Raw genomic sequence first — 12,499 nt, 5'->3', positions numbered from 1 at the left:
ACTTAAAGGTTTTTAGATTCGATTCGCGTCAAGAGAAGGTGCCTTGGTTCGGGATCATCCGCCGTGGCCCCGGCTGTCTAAAAGAGATTGACGTAGGATGCTCATCGATTTTTTTATAATCCCTTGTCCAGCCCAAACCGAGTCTGGGCACAGTAAAATATTTTTATTTTACGGATCAAAATTTGTTGTTGGCTTCCTTGATTCCCGGTCAAGGGTATGTACTTGGGTTGCGGGCACATCCCAGTAGGAGGTGTGCAGGAGGCAGCTGGTCGATGTTTCTCTCTCATCGATGTTTCTAACTCTCTATCCCTCTCCCTTCCTCTCTGTAAAAAAATCAATAAAATATATTTAAAAATAATAAAGGCTTGGCAGCCACACAGCACCCCGCCCGGAACGGCAGGCCTAAGGAAAGGGGGTGGGGTCGCACGAAGAGGTTCCTTTTACCTGCACCCCCAGCCCCACACGGAGGCCCCGGGGCTGGGTGGCGTGTCCTCAGGAAGCACTGTGGGACCAGCCCCCACAAGGTCAGGGCGGCCGCCCTCAGTGGACTGGGTTCCCGACGCAGGTCTCCGCCGCGGCCGAAGTGGAAGACATCACCTGCCAGCAGCTGGTGAAGAGCCACGCGTACTCGGTCACGGGGGTCGAGGAGGTAACACCGGGCAGGGGGAGCGCGAGGGTGATGAGTCATGACGTTGGCCATCAGTCCAGGGCGTCCCTGAGGGGGGGGGGGCACCTGGTTGAGGCCTCTCTCTGGCTGCACGAGGTTGTGGTGCCCTTATGAGTATGGATTTCGGAGACAGACTGGGTGCCTGAGCTCCATGTACTTCTTTTTTTTTTTAATATATTTTATTGATTTTTTACAGAGAGGAAGGGAGAGAGAGAGAGAGTTAGAAACATCGATCAGCTGCCTCCTGCACATCTCCTGCTGGGGATGTGCCCGCAACCCAGGTACATGCCCTTGACCGGAATCGAACCTGGGACCTTTCAGTCCGCAGGCCGACGCTCTATCCACTCAGCCAAACCGGTTTCGACTCCATGTACTTCTTAGTAACTAAGTCATCACCAGTCACTTAACCTTTTTGAGTCTCCGACTTTTGAGCTGAGAAATGAAGATAATAACAGATCCATGCCCGGCCGGTGTGGCTCAGTGGTTGAGCGTCGACCTGTGAACCAGGAGGTCACGGTTCGATTCCCGGTCAGGGCACATGCCTGGGTTACGGGCTCCATCCCCAGTAGGGGGCGTGCAGGAGGCAGCCGATGGATGATTCTCCCTCATCGTCCATGTTTCTCTCTCTCCCCTCCTCTCTCTGAAATCAATAAAATAAATAGATAACAGAGGCAGCTCACGGGGTTGTCGTGAGGTTTAGATGAGGGGATAGCGCATGTGGGGTGCCTCGCGCTGTGCCTGGTCCGTAGCCCACGCTCCGTGAATGCTAACTGCTGGGCGCGGAGTATTTATCGGGCAGGCATTTACTACCATTCGGTCTCATATAGTAAGAACGGAGTCGGCTATGAAACCTAAACCCAGGTGAAAGGAGACATAAACTTGTTTTGGTGCCGGATTTATTATTTACGCAACCAAATGGCGAAAAACAGAGCGGTGGGGCCAGGCCTGGAAACACTCGCTAAAAGCAAATGACAGTGTGGCTGTTTGGGGACATTTGAGAAACGGGGTGCGGCTCTTGACGTGCAGACACGGACGCAGGGCAGCCGGGGACCACTGTTGTCGTCGCCATGGCTTTTGCAGGTGGATTTCCGTGGACGCCCGGAGAAGCTGATCAGACTCAGGAATCCGTGGGGCGAAGTGAGTGGACGGGCGCCTGGAGTGACAAGTAGTGTGCTGTCCCCTCTCCACCCCGGGCGGGAAAGCGTCGCGCAAAGACACAACCATGATGACAGGGGTGGTGTAGTGAGTCCCCGGTGCTTCCCACCCTCAAACCACGCAGCCTGTTCAGAAAAGGGTAGCAATGGCTCCAGCCTGGGAACCGCCAAGCAGACAGACCCCACTGAGCCCGAGTCTTGGATGCTGGGTGTCTGCTGGGCCTTTGCACGTTGGGGTCTGTCTGTTTTCCACACCACACCGTGGTGACCCAAAGGTGAGATCCCTCCGTTACAATTGGGTTCCCTCCGCTCCGCAAACCCTGGCCACGCCGACAAAGGCCAGACCCCTCAGCGCCCACAGGAAATGACCGCTTAGGAAGTGAACTCCATCCCGGGGACCAGCTGGCCGCAGCGGGCAGTGATGGATGGAGTGGCCCGCGCTCCCCAGAGCTCCTGGCGGCCGGGCATTGATCTTTCCCGCAAAGCCATTAGCGGCCCCAGAGGCCCCTCTGGGCCGGGCCTCCCCGCTGGGGAGGGAGGGGAAGTCAGTGCGAGATGGTGGCTGGACTGCGAGGCCCCCGTGGTGTCTCCCGACTGCTGCGCCCTGGGATCGAGGTCCCTGAGGGCGTCGAGCACGTGGAAGGGTTTCCTCTGAGTCACCACTGCTGGCATGGTGGGTGGGTGGGGGGGTGGCTGTCACTGGGATTCCTGCCTCACCTTTTCTTCCCACTGGAACGAGCCATCCTCCGGGTCTCTGGCCTCAGGCTCAGCTTCCCGTCTAAGAGGGACGCCGGCCTGGCTTAGAGGACATCCGTGGGAATGAAGTGGGAGGGGCCTCGTTAGGTGGGACCCCAGTTCACGCTTCATTCTCTTTGCTTGGCTGTTGAGATGTCTGAAGGGCTCTTGTAGGTAAGAAGGAGAAGCGAACGGTGGTGAGGAGACTGGACCACAGCCTCTGTGTTTGTGTCTGTGGTTGTAGGAAAGCTGAGTGCTAGCCCCGTAGCCTGTCCCCTGTGCCCAGGGGGCCCCCAGGCAGAGGGACACATTGATATTTCTCTCTCTCTGTCTCTCTCTCTCTCTCTTCCATTCTCTCTCTTAAAAAAAAAAATCAGTGGGAAAATATCCCTGGGTGAGGATTAACCAAAACAAATTTTTTTTAAAAAAGTCATTTAGCTCTAACTGGTTTGGCTCAGTGGATAGAGCGTTGGCCTGCGGACTGAAATGTCCCGGGTTCGATTCCGGCCAAGGGCATGTACCTTGGTTGCGGGCACATCCCCAGTAGGAGGTGTGCAGGAGGCAGCTGATCGATGTTTCTCTCTCATCGATGTTTCTGACTCTCTATCCCTCTCCCTTCCTCTCTGTAAAAAATCAATAAAATATATTCAAAAAAATCTTTTAAAAAAAGTGATTTAATTCCTCCCCCGCCCCCAGTGCCCCGGAGTGGAATGACGTGGATCCCAGGCAGAAGGAAGAGCTGGACACGAAGGCCGAGGATGGAGAGTTCTGGTGAGGAGCTGCCCGCAGTTGGGGTTCACCCCCTGTTCGGGTGTGGGGTGAATCCCTCGGGTGTTGTAGAAATTCGCCGTGGTTCCCGGCCGGGGCAGGGGCCTTTCATCCTTCTCCCCCTTCACCGGGCGTGATCTGCCTCTGTGCCAGGATGTCCACAGCCTGGGCAGCGCCAGCCCCGGGCCCTCAGCGTGGAGCTCTCACCTGCTGCCTCACCTTATCGTCCCAATGGAACAAGCCATCCTCCGGGTCTCTGGCCTCAGGCTCACCTTCCCCCCTAAGAGGGACAGAGTCCCTGGGGGTGGGCTCAGGAAGGTGCTCGGATGCCCTGGACGCCGGCCTGGCTTACAGGACATCCGTGGGAATGAAGTAGGAGGGGCCTCGTTAGGGGGATCCCAGTTCACGCTTCATTCTCTTTGCTTGGCTGTTGAGATGTCTGAAGGGCTCTGGTAGGTAAGAAGGAGAAGCGAACGGTGGTGAGGAGACTGGACCACAGCCTCTGTGTTTGTGTCCGTGGCTTGTAGGAAAGCCGAGCACTAGCCCCGTAGCCTGTCCCCTGTGCCCAGGGGGCACCCTGCCCTCGCCTCCCCAGCCCAGCTAGCCCAGCTCACTTGATGGAGCCCGTCTGTCCCTCTGCCCCCAGGATGTCCTTTTCGGAGTTTCTGAGGCAGTTCTCCCGGCTGGAGATCTGCAGATGGTCCCCCGACTCCCTGAGCAGCGAGGAGGCGCACAAGTGGGACCTGGTGCTGTCCAATGGCCGCTGGGCCCGGGGCTCCACCGCCGACGGCTGCCAGAACCCCCCAGGTGAGCGCGGGCTGAGGGCCTCCTGGGCTTGGCCTCCCGGGGGGGACTTTACAGGTTCCTCTTTGGGCAATGCCTTTGCACTCCGTTCTCTGGCCTCTGAGCACTGATGGGGGTGGTGGGGGGGGGGCGCACTTGGCGGCCAGGACATGGGCTGATCTCACCTGAGGCCTGATCTCAGCAAGCGTCATTCTCCAGCTTCTGGTCCAGACTGTCCCTGCTTCACCCCCCGCCCCCGCCCCTGCCCCCCGAGATGGTGCTTCTTCCCACTAACCACCTGGGCACCTGCGCTGAGGCCTCCGTCCATGCCCACCTGCCTAGGTGGCCGTTCCCCAGCCCCTGAGCTGGGGACGCAGTGGCTGATGGCGTGCCGGAGGGACGCCTGCTGCTCCGATGGCCCGCACCCGTCCCAGGGGCCATTTCTCGTGCTTGCACCTGAGCCCGGGGTGGAGGGGCCTGACCTTGGGGGTCAAGGATGGCCACACGTGGGCCTGGGAGTGGCCCCTCTCGCCCTCACGGGGGGCACGGGCGCTCCCTCCCCAGTGGGCATGGTCTCTGCACTGACCCAGCTTATTAGGAAGGCGGGCAGCCGCCCCGTCCCTGTCCCCCGCAAGCGCTAATACACACATATGCAGGCTCCTCCTAGGTCCCAGCCGCTGGGGCAGCCCCGGAGGAAGACACCCCGAAAAGATGCACCCACATCTCTCAGGAGAAGGAGGCGAATCCGTTTCCTCCACTTCCCGCCACCCCAGGCCCGCGTGTCCGCCCGGCCTTGGTGAGGTGCTGTGTGACTTAACTGTCCAGGGGCAGGGCCAGCGGCAGGGCTGGGCTCGGTGCTGTGGGAGCAGGTTACAATAAAGTCCTCCTTGAGTGCGGGCCTGGATCTTTTATTTTTTTAAAATATATTTTTATTGATTTCAGAGAGGGAGAGAGAGATAGGAACATGAACGATGAGAGAGAACCATTGATCGGCTGCCTCCTGCACGCCCCACACTGGGGATGGAGCCCGCAGCCTGGGCATGTGCCCTTGACTGGAATCGAACCTGGGACCCTTCAGTCCGAGGGCCGACACTCTATCCACCGAGCCAAACCAGCTAGGGCAGGCCTGTGTCTTGACCAGCTCTCTCCTTCATCCCCATCCAATGCGGGGCTCCCATCCCCGGAGGCAGAGATGGCGCCGAGCAGAGAGGGAGGGCGAGCGGTCCCTTCCCAGGCCTGTCACTCAGCTTGGGACCCTGGGAGTGCCACGGGAGGGTCCCTTTTTCCCAGCTTCCGTTTCCTAATCCTGAAATGGATCACACCGCCTTCCGCCTTCCGAAAGGCTTTGTGAACAGGGAGTGTTTTGCAAACGGCCTGCATTATCTTTATGGCTCCTTCGCATCCTCCGGTTCTGTTGAGGAGTAAACAAACAGTGTCTGAGACTGCACTCATGTTGCATGTGGGAGGAATTAAAATCTGCGCGCCATTAGCAAGCTCTTCGGGAGAGCGCGCGCGCGTGGGAAATTGGCATGGGTGGGTTGGGAAGCCCAGAACCGCAGGGGGTGCCTCAGGTACCTGTAGGCGCCAACCACCCCCCTCCTCCTCCCCCATCTGTGCCGCCAGCCAGCTGTCGGGAGGAGATGGATGGTCCCTGCCCTTTGGTAACGCTGTGAGCATAGAAGCTTACAGAACTGCCTCTCTCTCCTCTGGCACCTGGACGTATTTGGCTAAAACTCCGCACCCTTGTGCCAGAAATAAAAGAGCCGGAACGTGGAGATGCTGGAAGGCGGAACGGAATAGGTGCTCAGATTGTTAAGAAGAAAGTAGTGATCAGTGGTTCCTGCTCACGCGTGACTGCCTTGATCTTTTACCAAGTGGGACCCTTCTTTGGGGACCCCTCCCCACGCCTCCTGCCCCCCAGGGCACATCATGATTGAGACTGGCGCGGCCCCAGCATGGAGGTGCCCGTCAGGCCCGTCTTCTTCAATTACACGTTGCATTGGGCTGTGGTAGAATTGCTGTGTGCCTTGGGGGGACCCGGGTGACCTCTCTGTGCCTCGGCTAGTGTACTCACTCCGCCGAAAGATTATTTTTTAAAAATCCTGAGAAACAAAGCAGTCTTTTTAAATACCCAGAGGTGGTGTGACAGGCACCCTTGCTCATTGACCGATATTATCCTCGTGCATTATGCAGTGGGCTCCTCAGCGGGCAGCGTCAGACACGAGAAAACACGTGCCATCATGCAGCCCCCAGACTCCACGGAGACCTCCGGGAACGCGGGTGGGAGGCGGTCAAGGTCACGGGAGGCGGTCAAGATCACAGGCTATTCCGGGTCATCCCGCACTAGCCAGGCCACCCCTAGCGAGTCCCCTCTCCTGCGCGAGCTCAGCGTCGTGCATCAGCTTTGTGCCCGCATCCCCTGCCCACGCAAAGCTTCTCACAATTTTGCAGAACAACCGAGGCAGCTGGGAGCAGGGCTGGCAGCATCAGGCAGACCTCCCTTCCCCAGGCGCCAGGGGGGCTCCTCCCGCCACGGTCCCCAGCACGGGGTCTCAGCAGCCGGGCCCACAGGGACTGTGCGTGGCCTGGCTCCGGCCCCTCGCCTCCTCTGGGGTGCCAGCTGCCCCCCTGATTTGGGGCGGTGGGTCCACAGAACAGAGTCTCCCCTCCCTCGCCAGCTGTGCTCGCTCTGCCTGGCCGGGCTGCCCGCCTTCTTCTCCCTCAAGCCGCCCGCTTCTCAGATGCCAGGACTTCTCAGCTTTAGGCGGTTTCGCTGCCTGCAGGCCCTGCAGTCGCTTCTGGCTCCAGGGCCCGCCATCCCACCACACGGCAGCCCGCCCTCCCCTGCTCTTCTTCCACGGGGCCCAGTCCCCGAGCGATGGCGCCCTGCACGCGCTAACCCTGCCCTTTGATTCATGGGCTGAGGTTCAGCGATGTGTCCAGTGTGAAAAGCACTACAAATGGAGCCCCCTTCACACGGAGTCAGAGCTGCCCGCCCCAGAGGAGCTGCCTTGCCGTCTTACTCCTCAAACCTTCGAAATGCTAAAGCCGGGCGAGATGACCTTCGCATCGGGCCCCAGCAGCTCTATTTCCCAAACGACTGTTTGCAAAGATAATAAGGAAGCCGTGCTCATGATGGACGGATGGACGGACGGACGAATGGCCGGACGGGTGGCCGCCGGACTGGAAATGAAAAACCTGCTTTAGAATGAGCATCAGTGTCGGCTCCTCTGCTCCCAGAGCAGTGCCTTCCTTCTGTTGATGTAATTATGCCTCTTCCCTTCCTCATTCACTCCCCGGCCTTCACCCCCTCACTGCAGTGCTGTTTGGGTTGCCGTCGGAAGCGGTGCATCCCGGTAGCTGTGACTTCGGACCGGAAATAAATGCGTGTTGCCTCTCACGTTGGCCTTTGATGTTCGGCTCAAACCAGAGTCGATGCTCCAACCATGTGTTCCTTTCGGCCAGTCCTGGTCCCGAGGGGACAGGCTCCGGGAGGCCACTGCCAACGTGGGTTTGCTTCTGGGTTTTCGCGGAGGGAATGGCTCTGTTAGGAAAGACAGGGGAGCCGATGGGCATTCTCTGGGACTTGAGAAGGTTCTGTGGTTCTGTGTGCAGTGTGAGCCCTCCAGCTTGGCTTGTGGGATTGAGTTCAGCCAGGTAGAGAGGACTGGGAGATGAGCGACGGCTTCTAGTGATGGAATGGGCCTGCCTCGGCTCTGCGGCCCGTTCCAGAGCGGCCGGGATCTCGTGCGTGGATTTGCTCAGGGGCCTTGCCCAGTGGCCACGGCAGGAGGAGGGGCTCCTGCTTGGCCCCCTCGCTCCTCCTGGCGACCTGGAGTGGAGTCCCCCTCACTGTCCCCGAGGGCAGCGGCCTGGGCTCTCAGGGGCTGGAGCCACACTCTTCATTTCTACTCAGAAATTCAATCAATAAATGTGTCTTAAGCCCCAGGCTCGGGGCTCGCCCGGGAGTTGCAGGGAGGGGAAGGCAAAGGTGGATGAGACAGGTTTGCGCCTCCCAGAAGCTTGCAGTCTAATGGGGGAGGCAGACTCGCAAAGAAGCAACAACAGTGTGCACCGCGTAGCATCGGCGTTGGAAGAGGTTTGGGAAGCAGGTGCTAGGAGGGGAGAGAGGTTAGCGCCGCCCGAGGACACGGAGCAGGCGTCATGCACGTGGGAAGGAACTGGCAGCTGGGACTTCATTCATTCATTGATTGATTCATTCATTCATTCATTCACTCATTCAGTATTCGTTAGGCATCAGCTGTATTGCAGGCATGGTGGGGACACTGGTGAATGAGAGAGAATGACGTTCCTGGTGCAGGGAACAGCGTGAGGGAAGGCAAGAGCGTGGGAAACGACCTCAGACCCCCCTTGGAGAGGCCTGGGCTGTTCTGCAGGACTCGGAGCTGCTCCGTGGCTTTGAGGCGGTCCCCGCAGCCCCGCCGGACAGCCAGGCAGGAAGCAGCCATCCTCCTTGCTTGCTCCTGTTGGCTGTGGCATGATCCTGCTTAAGGTACCTTGTCCTTCTACGTCAGAGGGAAATCACAGGCCAAGATCCTTGGGCTCCCCGGGTTCAGGCTGCTTGGCCACACCCCCCTTCCTCCCCTGGGCTGGACGGACCCTCAGGGCCCTCTGGGCAGCTGAGAGGCACTGCCCATGCCCTGCCCATGCCACTGGTGCAGGTGCTGTGGCCTGTGCTGCTGCCCTCACTCCCCAGGGTGAAGAGGAGAGAGCCGACCCCCAGAATCACAGGTGGCTCTTATGGGGACCGTGGCTGGGTGAGCCCAGAAATGCTCCCGGGAGCTGAGACGCAATCCCGATGCATGACGGAGCGCCGGAGGCCTCCCACTCCCACCTGCATTCTCTGCTAATGAATTTCGGAATTACACAACAATGCACTTTCTCATCACGCAGGGGGAGCACCAACCGCTATAACGGGGTCGTTAGCTACTGCACAAGTGATTCTAATAGATGCTCTCCCAGACGTGAGAGAGGAAGGGAGGGGGCGAAGGGGGAGGAGAGGGGTGGATGGAGAGGGAGAAGGAAACTCTACTAGCTGTCGCCTGCAGGGGCTCAGCTGTCTGGGGGCCTCAGCCACCCTTGCAGGAGATGTGCCGCCGGCTCCGGGCGCCGACAGGAGAGGCTTCCTCGGGAACCCCGCCAACTGTGCAGACACCGTCGGAAATGTAAATAATAACATGCGGAGGCGATGCGGACGTAATTATAGCCCGACGTGATGAGGAGAGAGGCCCGCCGGGGACCGGCCGAGTTTTCGCGGCTCAGAGTCCCAGGATGCACTGTGGTGGTTAAAGAAGAGCCTCTAGTCTCTCTCTCGCTCTCTTTTTCCTTTTTGTTTTGTTTTTATTGCCGCATGGACCCCCCACCCCCCGCTTTTGATATTTATACCAGGCTCCCCCCACTTTTGATATTTATACCAGGCTGGGTCGCACATTAAAACAAGTGGCTTCCGTCCTGTGTTGGAATCTCTGGGTTATCAAATGGGGAATTGAACCGTGACCTCCTGGTTCACAGGTTGACGCTCAACCACTGAGCCACGCCGCCCGGGCTGGAGTTGACCTTTTTGAGAAAGACTATACCCCATGGTACACCCCCAGGGTTAGCCCCAGAGAGGCTGCCGGCTGGAGTGTCCAGCAGGGTGGGAGCCACCCCCTGGACAGGCAGGAGGCCTCTCCTCCCCCCCATCTCTGACTGGCCCTTGCTCCCAGGCCCCCCACCCCCCGCAGCCACCCCCATCCTGAGTAAGGGTGCCCCACTGTCACCTGGGAGTGAGACACTCTCCCCGATTTCCTGGACGGCGCCGTGTCCCTCGCTGGCCGAGGGCTGGGTCTCTCCGTCCAGATGGTCTGTCTGTTAGCCTGGGGGCAGGTGGGGCAGGGCCAGCGGGAAGGGCAGGGGACACAGCTCAAGTCCCTTTCCTCTGCTTCTATAGAGTGTCCCAAAATTCACACAAGATTTGAATTTCGCGAGAGCATTAACAACAACAACGACAAAAAATAAAAGCCTAATTTTACTTGGTTTATTGAATCCGATTCTAATATCTGTTGCCCTTTGATTTCAATCCCTTCCATTTGATAAGCATGACCAAGTACCAAGGATGGCCCAGGAGCAGGGACAATGAAGACCAATGAAGACCACGGCTTTGCGGATGTGCCAGCAAAGCCGTGGAGGCCATTTACCCGATGTGCTATTCCATACATAACCCTCTACTGTATGCTTTATGAATCAATGAAAGAGTTACAATTTTTAATTATAAACCTGTGTTTTCTATCAGAATTACTTCTTGCGTGAATTTTGGGACACCCTATACATCTTTTTCCCTTTGGGTGAAGATCGAGGCAAAGTCAGTTAAAAGTCAGTATGGCTGGGCCGAGAAATTAAACAGAAGATCAGACCAGCAGTAGGAATGTGAATTCAACTTCATAATGGTGTTTGGGCCGGGGAGTGGGTCTGGTCCTTGGGAGGCCGGCCAGAGGGCCGGGTTCATGGCCTGCTGCTCGTCATTTCGTATCGATGGCATTCATAACACAGCGGAAGCCTTCGGGCCCCGGTCACCACCGTCGTCAATGAGAAGCTGTTCCCAGAGGGTCTCATCGGGTACAATACACGCAGAAAATTATTGAATTTATTAACAGCTAAATTAAGAAGTCTGAAAGATGGAGTTGTAATTAATCAGCTTGCAAACGGCTCCCTCCCGGGATAAGATAACAGACCCGCTGGCAACAGCTAGTGACGCAGACGTATTATATCTTAAAACAATAACAATATTTTCACGGCGGAGCCTATCTGAGCACTTGGAAGCCATCCCGTGAATGTTAATTATTTAAAGGGTTTCTGAAACGGAAGCAGATAATTACTGTTTTCCCCGGCCTTCTAAGGAGGAGATGGCACCGGGGAGGAGTGAAGAGGGGAGGGGGGCAGTGCCTTTGCCCAAGGTCACGGTCAGAGGTCCTGGAGAGGGTCAGGAACCACAGTTCTGTGACCTTGCTCCTCCCGTGGCCTCTGACCTCTGGCTTCCCAGTTCCAGCCCCGTGTGTTTGGTCACCAGTCTCCCAGCCGCTCAGCCAGCCGCCATCGAGTTCCACACGGATTTGACCAGCCTCCCACCGCCCAGTCCCCGGACCCCAGCTTCGAAAGCGAATTGCTGAGAAGCAACCTGTTTCCAGCCCTTTAGGGTCCCCTGGGCCAGCCAGTGTCTCTCCAGAGGTCCCAGGCCTGAGAAGTGGACCGGCATTTGCCAGCGCAAAGGACTAGGCAGGCAGGAGGTCAAGGTCAGGGGCTTAAACATTTCCATCCTCTTCCTGAGGGACATGGCTTCCCCCACCTCCACCTCTTGAATGACTTACTTTCCACCAAAAAAGTAGACTTTTTTTTTTTTTTTTGCAAAAGAGAGAGCAATATAATGACTCATTACTTTTTTAAAAAAATATATGTCATTGATTTTTTGCAGAGAGGAAGGGAGAGAGATAGAGAGTTAGAAACATTGATCAGCTGCCTCCTGCACATCTCCCACTGGGGATGTGCCCACAACCAAGGTACATGCCCTTGAACGGAATCGAACCCAGGACCTTTCAGTCCGCAGGCCGACGCTCTATCCACTGAGTCAAACCGGTTTCGACTCATTACTTTTTTGCCCAAAGTTTCAACGTGTGGGTCAAGGCGGGGGAATGGAGGGCAGGGTGGCTGGTGAGGGGCCGTCTGGGGACACGTGCAATGTTGAAGGACGGTGACCTGACGCTCCCACTCTAGGCCTTTCCCTAGTATCCTTCCTCCTCTGCCACCTACATACATGCCTTTCTTTCCCCTTCTGCCTCTCTCTTAACTCTGACCTCTCTCCTGATGGTTTCTTGGACTCACCCTGCCCACACTCAATTTTTCCTTGCTTTGAAAATTTAAAAATATATATATATTTTTTATTGATTTCAGAGAGGAAGGGAGAGGGAGAGAGAGATAGAAACATCCATGATGAGAGAGAATCATTGATCGGCTGCCTCCTGCACGCCCCCTACTGGGGATCCACAACCCTGGCATGTGCCCTTGACTGGAATCGAACCTGGGACCTTTCAGTCTGCAGGCCAACGCTCTATCCACTGAGCCACACCAGGCCCAGGTGAGGCACTGTTTTTTTAAGCTGAGACTTCAATTGAATTCAGCCACTGAACATCCCAACGTGCTTTTTGAGGCTATTGCAGCGGTTCTCAACCTGTGGGTCGCGACCCCTTTGTCGGTCGAACGACCCTTTCACAGGGGTCGCCTAAGACCATGGTCGGCAAACCGCGGCTCGAGAGCCACATGCGGCCCTTTGGCCCCTTGAGTGTGGCTCTTCCACAAAATACCACGTGCAGGCGTGCACATACAGTGCAATTGAAATTTC

The 12,499-nt window shown here is 57.2% G+C and overlaps 1 protein-coding gene across 1 annotated transcript in view; it reads left to right on the top strand.

Annotated features, from left to right (window-relative positions):
• The window catches only part of LOC102441298 (calpain-8-like), a 16,186-nt gene extending 11,188 nt beyond the window's left edge, over positions 1-4,998 (top strand). Inside the window, 6 exon segments of the mRNA XM_023748703.1 lie at positions 566-649; positions 1,748-1,802; positions 1,805-1,832; positions 3,253-3,327; positions 3,971-4,131; positions 4,764-4,998. Of these exon segments, the coding sequence (XP_023604471.1) occupies positions 566-649; positions 1,748-1,802; positions 1,805-1,832; positions 3,253-3,327; positions 3,971-4,131; positions 4,764-4,774 (414 nt within the window). The 3' untranslated portion in view covers positions 4,775-4,998.
• Positions 4,999-12,499: the final 7,501 nt, after the last annotated feature.

The sequence above is a fragment of the Myotis lucifugus genome, unplaced genomic scaffold (assembly GCF_000147115.1).
Source record: "Myotis lucifugus unplaced genomic scaffold, Myoluc2.0 scaffold_1696, whole genome shotgun sequence".
Taxonomy (NCBI): domain Eukaryota; kingdom Metazoa; phylum Chordata; class Mammalia; order Chiroptera; family Vespertilionidae; genus Myotis; species Myotis lucifugus.
The sequence above is the reverse complement of the archived record's forward strand: the minus strand, read 5'-3'. Positions and strand labels throughout refer to the sequence as shown.